The sequence below is a fragment of the Pinus tabuliformis genome, chromosome 4_1 (genome assembly GCF_031772625.1).
Source record: "Pinus tabuliformis cultivar Carrire ecotype Pingquan chromosome 4_1, CPIR1, whole genome shotgun sequence".
Lineage (NCBI taxonomy): Eukaryota > Viridiplantae > Streptophyta > Pinopsida > Pinales > Pinaceae > Pinus > Pinus tabuliformis.
Window position 1 is genome coordinate 478,301,361 of NC_142303.1, and position 10,756 is coordinate 478,312,116.

The window sequence follows — 10,756 nt, forward strand, 5'->3', positions numbered from 1 at the left end:
GTTCCATATTAGTGTGTTAAAGAGGTCTAAGGGATTCAAATGGTCTTATGTTAAAAATGGTACTTGGGACCGAAGGTCTAAGGGATTGAAAGGGTCTTATGTCGAGAATGGTATTTGGGATTGAAATGGTCTTGGAAATTAAAAATGGTATTTGGGATTAAAATTGTCTTGGGCGAATTAAAAATGTTTTTTGGAATTGAAATGGTCCTATGGAATTGTTCCATAGGGGTGTGTTAAAAAGGTCTAAGGGATTGAAATGGTCTTATGACCGATTGAAATGGCGAATGAAATGGTCTTGGGGAAATAAATATGGTATGGGGAAATAAATGTGGTATTTGGGATGGAAATGGTATTGGGGGAATTAAAAATGGTATTTCAGATGGAAATGGTCTTATGTTAAAAATGGTATTTGGGATTTGAAATGGTCTGGGGGAATTAAAAATGGTATTCGGGATTGAAATGGTCTTGGGGGAAATAAAAATGGTATTTGGGATTGAAATGCTCCTATATTAAAAATAGTATTTAAGATTGAAATGCTCCTGGGGAAAGGAAGAAACATGAGATTGTTACTCCTACTAACAAAAGATCTTATTATCTATTAAAAAAGAATAATCCTATAAAATTCGGACAACGGACAAATAAAAATGGTTTTTGGGATTGAAAAGCTCCTATGTTAAAAATAATATTTAAGATATTAAAAAAGAATAATCCTATAAAATTCGGACAAATAAAAATGGTTTTTGGGATTGAAAAGCTCCTATGTTAAAAATAATATTTAAGATTGAAATGCTTTTGGGGAATCAAGGAAGAAACATGAGATTGTTACTCCTGCTAACAAAAATTCTTTTTATTTATTAAAAAAGAATAATCCTATAAAGTTCGGACAGACATGGTTAGTATGAGTTTGGAAAGGCAAAGGATCGAATATTTTACAATAGAAATTTATGTGTTATTTTCAATAACCGCAATGCCCATCTCAAACAAAAGTTCAGTATTGTGAACCCAACCGTGCAATTTTATTCCAAGGGAAAAAAACCATAGTACTGCTATACACTCCAAAATAAGCCCCAAAACAAAATCTTGAACAGACAGAAACAAAAACACCTGTGCTTTTCCAGAGTAAGTGATACTTTCTTCAATACAACTAGGTGACTAAACTGCAGACTAAGTTAGGCCCATGTGCCCTCAATAAGAGGCTTGATAGTTGAAGTTTCACCGAACATGTTGACAAGATCAGAGCATGGCTTGCAATTAGCATCCCCATCTTCGGTCTTCACGTCCAATCCAAGCTCTGCATCGATGTCATCCGAGGCAGAAATGAGAAGGAATTCACAGCCCTCGTAGTTGAGGAAGTCGGGAGGATCTGCAGCCACAAAGCGGTACGAGCCGATGCGCCCCTGTAAGTGTGCAGGGAAGGTCGCCTTTCGTTTGCTCTGAAGACCTGCAGATGGTGGCGCGGCCTTCTCTGGGTTCTTGATCTGTATGATAAAGGACCCCTCGGGTTCCACGTTCAAAGAGTCTTGAGGCTCATGTTTCCCTTCGGGACGAGGGAGCTCCAGCTTGTAAACCAGGTGGGTATGCAATCCCTTCTTCGAGTCAGTTGGGTGGTGTCGCAGGATTCGGTACACGCCTTCGGCCAGAGGCCTCGCAGCAGGTTTCAACCTCGTTCCCCGGGTAGCTGTCTCGTATTGCTCTGCACATACAGAGCATTCATAGGCCCCTATTAAACTGGTCTACAAGTATTGGAAATTTCAGAGAAAAACTTTGAATGAAAGAAAAATGCAGACAAGAACTTCGAATGAAAGAAAAATTCAGACAAGAACTTTGAATGAAAGAAAAATGTTATCGAGTATATTAATGATGTTATGGTTCTTTATGCTTGATTGCAGATATATACCTTCTGAGAGGGCTTTCTTTATGTCTTCAATGCTTGTTGTGACGATTTCCACAAAACCCCAGTAAGGCCTAGTCCTCTTGGAGGGGTCAGGGAGGCTCTTGCGGCCCATCACGATGAACCTTAACAACGGCCTCTCTTGAATGACTATTTTCTTCAAAAACGAATCAGAAAAATACAGAAATACAATGTATGAATATCTAGCTATATATTGCAGGTCCCAGGATAAAAAGCTTTTCAATCTTTTCAAGCAATTTATGCTTCCATTTCATGGCATTGAAGCAGACTCAAAAACTCAATATATTTTGGGAAAAGAAAAAGAGAGTTCTAAGGGGGTGCCACTTAGAATACGAATGACAACTGCAAAAACAAAATAAGAAAGCAAAGTTATTGAATGAATATCTATAGTTCTTGAATGACTAATCAGAGAAGAAAGCCACTTAGTTCTTGAATGATTACTTAATTCAAAAAAGTAATCAGATAAGAATTATACTTCCATTTCATGGCATTGAAGTAGACTCTAAAAACTCAAAATATATTTTGAGAAAAGAAGAAGAGAGTTCTAAGAGGGTGCCACTTAGAACTTAAATGATAAAGTTCAAAAACGAAATAAGAAAGCAAGTTTATTGTATGAATATCTAGTTCTTGAATGACTAATTTAAGAGAAGAAAGCCAGTTAGTTCTTGAATGACTACTTAGTTCAAAAAAGTAGTTAGTTCTTGAATGACTACTTAGTTCAAAAAAGTAGTCAGATAAGAACTATAATTCCATTTCATGGCATTGAAGTAGACTCTAAAAACTCAAAATATATTTTGAGAAAAGAAAAAGAGAGTTCTAAGAGGGTGCCACTTAGAACTTGAATGATAAGTTAGTTCAAAAACGAAATAAGAAAGCAAGTTTATTGTATGAATATCTAGTTCTTGAATGACTAATTTGAGAGAAGAAAGCCCGTTAGTTCTTGAATGACTACTTAGTTCAAAAAAGTAATCAGATAAGAATTATACTTCCATTTCATGGCATTGAAGTAGGACTCAAAAACTCAAAATATATTTTGAGAAAAGAAAAAGAGAGTGCTAAGAAAGCAAGTTTATTGTATGAATATCTAGTTCTTGAATGACTAATTTAAGATTATTGTATGAATATCTAGTTCTTGAATGACTAATTTAAGAGAAGAAAGCCAGTTAGCAAGTTTATTGTATGAATTTCTAGTTCTTGAATGACTAATTTAAGAGAAGAAAGCCGGTTAGTTCTTGAATGACTACTTAGTTCAAAAAAGTAATCAGATAAGAATTATACTTCCATTTCATGGCATTGAAGTAGGACTCAAAAGCTCAAAATATATTTTGAGAAAAGAAAAAGAGAGTTTTAAGAGGGTGCCACTTAGCTCTTGAATGACAACTTAGTTCTAAAAGGAAATGAGAAAGCAAATTTATTGTATGAATATCTAGTTCTTGAATGACTAATCAGAGAAGAAAGCCACTTAGTTCTTAAATGACTACGTAGTTCAAAAAAGTAATCTTGAATGACTAATCAGAGAAGAAAGCCACTTAGTTCTTGAAAGAGTAAGTAGTTCAAAAAAGTAATCAGATAAGAATACAAATATATTATATGAATATCCAGTTCTTGAATGACTACGTAGCTCAAAAACGAAAATTCTTCTCAAGCTTATAGCTCAGAAACAAAAATTCTTCTCAAGCTTATGAGAGAAAATTCATACTTCCAGTTCTTCTCAAGCTTATGGCGAAAATTCATACTTCCAGTTCATGGCATTAAACTCATAAGATGTTCTTGGAGAAAAAGAGGGAAATCAACTTGAAGTCTGATTTTTTTATTTCAATCATTAGTTATGCAGGTCTATCCTGTCACACTACTACGAACCTTTTCTGTGGTAAAGTCAAACTAATAGGGTTTAAAGGTTTTATGCTACCTTGTTTGGTCATTTTCTTGAAAAAGGAGACATCTCCTAACCCGGACTCTTAAAAGAAGTTAGCTCTATGGTATAGCAAAGACTTCATAAAATTGCTGTTAGGTATAGGAAATAATCTTTATAAAACTACTCTTTTTAAATTATTTCATGCACTAGCTCAGGTTCATTTTTAATGATGAATATGTTAATAATGCCCTGTGTTAAGGTCTGTCTTAAAAACTTGAATTGGTTGTATAAGAGCAGCTAGCTACCTGGCACAATACGTTGAATTGGTTGTATAAGCATAAGAGCAGCTCGCTCTCTGGTACAATAAAAAGAGTTCAAACTATTTTATGCACTGGGATAAGTCTATCTTAATTATGGACAATTATTATGGACTCAAAATAATTATTTTCTGGTACAATAAAGATTTCAAACTATTTTATGCACGGGCATAAGTCCATCTTAATTATGGACTCAAATTAATTATTTTAAGTACTGGCATAGGTCCATGGCATAGGTCCATCTTAACTATGAACTCGAACTCAAACTAACTCAAAACTATAAGGTTTGCGTCAATCTAAGTATGAACTCTTTAAGGTTTAATAGATCTCCGCCATCTACAACGAAAGTATGGCTAGCTAAGTATGAACTCTTTAAGTTTTAATAGATCTCCGCCATATACAACGAAAGTATGGCTAACTGATTTATTCAGGGAAAGATGTATAGATTTGCAGGAACTGTTATGCAGGCCCACTATGAAAAAAATTGATACCTCTAAGTGATTAAGATGGATAAATTGGTTGTATAAGAGCAGCTAGCTACCTGGCACAATAGCTTGAATTGGTTGTGTGAGCATAAGAGCAGCTCGCTCTATGGTACAATAAAAAGAGTTCAAACTGTTTTATGCCCTGGCATAAGTCCATCTTAATTATGGACTCAAAGTAATTATTTTCTGGTACAATAAACAGTTCAAACTATTTTATGAACGGGCATAAGCCCATCTTAATTATGGATGGGCTCAAATTAAAATATTAATTATTTTAAGTATTTAAATAGGTCCATCTTAACTATGAAGATGGAACTCAAACTATTTAAGGTTTGGGTCAATCTTAAATATGAACTCTTTAAGGTTTAAAAGATCTCTGCCATATGCAACGAAAGTATGGCTAGCTGATTTATTCAGGGAAAGATGTATAGATTTGCAGGATCTGTTATGCAGGCCCAATATGAAAAGAAAATTAAGATGGGTAAATTGTTTGCTAATAGGTCCTTGCTGGTATACAAGAAATGTAAGCATGGGAAAAGTTAGCTGGTATACAAGAAATGTGAGCATGGGAAAAGTTTGCTGGTATACAACAAAGGAAAAAAGAACCAATACAGGGGCAATGTGAATTGATTTGCAGGAGAAAGAAGATGATAAAGAACATGTATTCTGAGATTTACATCTTCGTACCATCGAAAATATGTTAAGCATATAGGAGACCATGTATGGAAAATCATTATTATAACTAAATTCTTGTAGGTTGGAGTTAAAGCCAAGAAAAAGTAATATGGACATCATATCTTAGAATATAGGAGAACGTGCAAGAAAAAGACAGACTAAGACAGCTAGATCTAAGGTTCATAGGTTCATATAGACAGGAATTAATGCAAACACAGGATCATTGTATCATTTCATAAGTTCCTATAGGTTGGGGTTGAAGCTAAGAAAAAGTCATATGGACAGTATATCTTAGAATATGGAAAAGCGTGCAAGAAAAAAGAGAGACCAAGAAAACTAGAACTAAAGTTCATATTGATTGGAGTTAAGGCTAATCAAATGGTCATTGTATCATTTCATGTGGAGATCCTATAGGTGAGTTAAGGCTAAGAATAAGAAAAAGTCATATGGAGACTATATCTTAGAATATAGAAGATCGTTTAAGAAAACATATTGATTGGAGTTAAGGCTGAAAGAATAAGAAAAAGTCATATGGAGACTATATCTTAGAATATAGAAGATCGTTTAAGAAAACATATTGATTGGAGTTGAGGCTAACAAATGGTCATTGTATCATTTCATAAGTTCCTATAGGTTGGGGTTGAAGCTAAGAAAAAGTCATATGGACAGTATATCTTAGAACATGGAAAAGCGTGCAAGAAAAAAGAGAGACCAAGAAAACTAGAACTAAAGTTCATATTGATTGGAGTTAAGGCTAACAAATGGTCATTGTATCATTTCATGTGGAGATCCTATAGGTTAGAGTTAAGGCTAAGAATAAGAAAAAGTCATATGGAGACTATATCTTAGAATATAGAAGATCGTTTAAGAAAACATATTGATTGGAGTTAAGGCTAACAAATGGTCATTGTATCATTTCATGTGGAGATCCTATAGGTTAGAGTTAAGGCTAAGGATAAGAAAAAGTCATATGGAGACTATATCTTAGAATATAGAAGATCGTTCAAGAAAACATAGACCAAGACAACTAGATCTAAAATTCATATAGATTTTAGTTAAGGCTAACAAAAGGTCATTGTATCATTTCGTTCAAGGCTAAGAAAAGGTCATATGGAGACTATATCTTAGAATATAGAAGATCGTTCAAGAAAACATAGACTAAGACAACTAGATCTAAAATTCATATAGATTTTAGTTAAGGCTAACAAAAGGTCATTGTATCATTTCGTTCAAGGCTAAGAAAAGGTCATTGTATCATTTCGTTTCATATATTTTAAACACAAGATATAGGGATAGAATTTTCATATTTTAAAAATAAGAACTAGAATATGGAAAAGCGTGTAATAAAAAAAGGGGGACCAAGACAACTAGAACTAAAGTTCATATAGATTGGAGTTAAGGCTAACAAATGGTCATTGTATCAGTTCATGAGAGATCCTATAGGTTGGAGTTAAGGCTAAGAAAAAGTCACATGGAGACTATATCTTAGAATATAGAAGAGCGTTCAAGAAAACAGTGAGACTGATCAAAAGTTCATAGAGGAGCGTTCAAGAAAACAGTGAGACTGAGACAACTTGATCAAAAGTTCATACAGATTGTAGTTAAGGCTAACAAAAGGTCATTGTATCATTTTGTTTGAGTCAAGGCTAGGAAATCATTTCATATCTTTCAAAGAGAAGATATAGAGATAGAATTATCATAATTTAAACATAAGAACAAGTGGCTATAATGTACATTTAGTTGAAAATCTCATCATTTTATTCCTATGATTATTTTTTTCACATCATTTTATTCCTATGATTATTTTATATAAACGAAAATGATGGAATTTCATATTATATATAAACAAAAATGATGGAAAACATTCTCTTGGAGAAATTTTTGGGTATCAAAATATTAAAAGCCCGCCAATTTTTATATGGTCTCCCAGTAGGGGTCCACCGAAATAAGCGTATGCTTGACTTTCATCGTTATGGAAACATAGTTTCCTACCAAAAATCTCGAGATTCCAGGGGAAGGAATGAAAAACAAACCCCAACACCCAGTCCCCAGCCCAAAGCTCAAACCCAAAAACCTTTTTATGGGGAGAAAAATGACAGAAATGAAAGAATTAAGTCATATGAATAAATGCAAAGACAACAACACAGCAACACCCATAATTCCCAACACAAAACGACTCACCCCATTAACCAATAGAGCCTGCAACCCCTCGCAACTTACCAGACAATGGCAAGACTGAAACCAACCCTATAGACCCCAATGGAAATAGAGTAAATGCTAGAGGTTAAATTTTATCAATCCGAAATGGTAGCAAATACCAAAATTCTATCAAAATCAAATGATAGCAAAGACATAAATTTTATCAAAAGGAAGTGACAGAATAGACCTAATTTTCTACATACCTCACTTCCATGCCCTCCCTGGCGATCATTGGATTCATGTCCACTTGCCTTAGCATCTCCACTCTCTTTTTCTTGGGCCTCATTGCCACCACCTTGAGCTTCACTACCCTTTTGTTGGGTTTCACTGGCTTCTTCTTCTTGGGCTTCACTCTCAGAAGATTTCTTGAACTTACCCTCCTTTCCAGAGTCTGGGGACTGCTTCCCCTCCTCCCTCCTTTCTCCAGACTCCGGCCTGAGAACAATGTACATTCTCTGTACATCATCTGGGCTGTGCGCTTCCTCCTTATTGACCTTGGGCCTATAGAAGAAAAATATCTCGCCTCGTTCCTATGCCAAAATTGAAACACTTCAATGAAATCTCACATCAAAATTCCCTGAACACTTTAGTGAATTCTTACATCAAAATTCATTCCCTAAACACTTTAATGAAATCTTAAATCAAAATTCCATAAAAGCTCAAACTGCCACAGTTGTCTCAAGCAACCATTCATGAAAAAAATACAAGGATTTTACCTGAATCTCAACTTTGGGGTCCTCTCGTGTCTTTATTTCTTCGCCCTCGCCCATTGTAAAAACAGCAAGTTAATTCTTCTTCGCCTAACCAGTTGTTGCAACGTTACAATTGTTGCCTGGAATGGACATCAACTTCCTATTTAATCAGTCTCGTCATCGACTCTCTTACTTGGCATTGTTTCTTGTGTTCCTACAAACACGTTGCTGCGTGCATGTCAACCACATGTTTGCTATGTAACGTGCCGCCTCCTCCTGAACCTAACGATACAATAACATTATCAGTCTCCATATCCGTTTAAAATATCAATCAGGCCCTCTGATCATTACACAGCACTGGCTTTTAGATTATTTTGGCTACGTGTTTTCAGGTGTCAATTTCCCAATGCTTTGTTTTGTTTTTGTTTTTTTTTTTAATATTCCCTTCAATATTGAAGAAGTTCTTGGATTTTTCACTAGATATTTTTTGAGAGATGCACGTGTAATGTGAACCCCATAACTTGTAGAGTTTGTATGGAAAAAGAATGCAAGAGATGTTTTTCTCATGTGACACATCAAAATTTCCAGTAACGATCAGCACGTTTGTTTTAATAAAGATAAGAGAGAAGAGGGTGAGGAAAAATTGTTGTGCTCCTCAGAAATGAAAAGGATACCGAGGCGGAGGAATTGTCTGAATCAGTAAAAGTAGTTGGAATTTGCGTAAAAAGATTTGAGACACTTTGACAAAATGGGATCGAGTTTTCAATTATTATTCATTAGGAATGAAAATTATGGAATCTTCATACACCTTGACTTTAGCAACTAACTATCTTAAATTCATTATCGAGTTTTCAATTATTATTCATTAGGAATGAAAATTATGGAATCTTCATACACCTTGACTTTAGCAACTAACTATCTTAAATTCATTCCTCGGGTATAAATATGAGTTATTAATCGGAATAAAAAGGAAAAAGAAGTCGATTGGTGAAGATATCCTATAAAAGAAATCATAAGAGCAAAAAAATTGCTTGGATTTATATTGTTCTCTTTTAAAGGCTCTTAACCTTTAACACAATTTTGGACAATTTTCGTATTGATTTTTTTAAAAATTCTAAAAGAAAATTGTAGCCATAGGAAATCCATAAAAAAAAGGGTAAGGAGGCATGTGAGGGAAGAATCTAGCTTTCGGTGATAAAGGTGGAAGCATCATTAATATAGTATTATCTTTTGCTGTGCATGTTTATTAGTCCCTGCCATCTGGCAATGGCCAAGGACTATAGTAATCGAAAACCTCGATGCTAGCATTAGTTAACCTGCTTAGTGAGTTGTTTCTTAATCGCAGTTAATAGTGTATATTGAAAGTTTTTTAGTACATTGTAATTTACCGTGTTATTTGGCCTCTTCCCGAGGCGGGGAGGCCAAACTATATACCATATTCATTATATTCATCGGTTTCATTTACATTTTATTTTCATTTTGAAAGTGTTAAACTAATGTTAGTATTAGTTCGAAGCATTAAATGCTATGGGAGGTACTGAATGCAACCGAATGCAATATCAAAGTTGGTTGATTGCTTGTTGTGACACTGCCATCTGGTTACATGACACTGCCATCTGGTACTTTGACACTGCCATCTGGTTATTTTGTAACACCTCGGTGGCTATATCTACTATGCAGACTCAAAGCTATATGTAGATGCCGAGATAGAAAAGGAAGAACCTATCTCTATGTAGACTATGCGAGATCTACTATGCAGACTCAAAGCTATATGTAGATGCCGAGACAGAAAAGGAAGAACCTATCTCTCTCGCTGAGACAGACTCACCCCCCTTATCGTCTACGGCTTTGGCAGCGGGAAGAAAGAAACTCGAAAAAAGCTGGCTCTAGCTACCTTTAGCGGTTGTGGGGATCGCTACCTGTGATCTCAGTCGGTTCGGCTGCGACTGAGCCGTCTCTTCAACCTGTGATCTCAGTCGGTTCGGCTGCGACTGAGCGGCTGTGGGGATCGCTACCTGTAATCTGTTAGTCTGCAGAAGGTGCCTATGCCATATTCAAATGCAGATTAGCCAGGCGCTCTTGACCATAACATATATCAGGTGTGTCAAACAATTTTTGTATGTAAATTCACCTGATCTAAGAGAAATAGCAATATTTCAAGGAAACTAAAAGGCAAAACAAAACAAAAATGAAATCTTACTTCTCCAAAAACTCGTTTGTTAACCAGAACTTGTACAGTGAAATGCATAAATAAAGCAAACATATTCTCTGTACAATAGGATTTTGTAAATGTCTCCATAGCTTATGCAATATGTAATGGCTCTACATACTGATTATATATCTCTGGCACACACTCTTTATTACTTAGGGAATGTGCAGAGTCTCATTTAGGAAACGAAGATAGAAATACATACGTCATTTCCTTCGAATTCAAAATTCCCATTGATTTGCATCCTCCATTTTCCAATATCACAACTGCACAATCTGTGTGCTTCTTTCCAACAGCTCTGTGTAGAACAGTCTCAGCCTCATCATCTATGGCATTAGGATCAGCCCCTGCCAACAAGAGCTCCTGTTGTCTAAAAGTTAGTTAACAGCTTCGCAAAGAAATTACTGGTCAT

General features: G+C 35.2%; 1 protein-coding gene across 1 annotated transcript; it reads right to left on the bottom strand.

Moving 5' to 3' along the window:
• Positions 1 to 976: 976 nt before the first annotated feature.
• LOC149176563 (uncharacterized) lies at positions 977 to 8,318 on the bottom strand. The gene is made up of 4 exons (XM_089419942.1): positions 8,160 to 8,318; positions 7,647 to 7,973; positions 1,898 to 2,048; positions 977 to 1,693 (listed from the first exon to the last, which is right to left on the bottom strand). The coding sequence occupies exons 1-4, from the start codon at positions 8,211 to 8,213 to the stop codon at positions 1,170 to 1,172; spliced, it is 1,056 nt and encodes a 351-aa protein (XP_089276068.1). The 5' UTR covers positions 8,214 to 8,318; the 3' UTR covers positions 977 to 1,169.
• Between the last annotated feature and the right edge of the window lie 2,438 nt (positions 8,319 to 10,756).

What these genes read in the sequence shown, in the direction of transcription:
- LOC149176563 (XM_089419942.1), bottom strand. Translation starts at nt 8,213, where the DNA reads ATGGGCGAGGGCGAAGAAATAAAGACACGAGAGGACCCCAAAGTTGAG. An exon ending in ACCCCAAAGTTGAGATTCAG is followed by an intron (nt 7,974 to 8,159) that starts GTAAAATCCTTG and finishes ATTTTGGCATAG; the next exon opens with GAACGAGGCGAGATATTTTT. An exon ending in AAAGAAAGCCCTCTCAGAAG is followed by an intron (nt 1,694 to 1,897) that starts GTATATATCTGC and finishes CTGTATGTGCAG; the next exon opens with AGCAATACGAGACAGCTACC.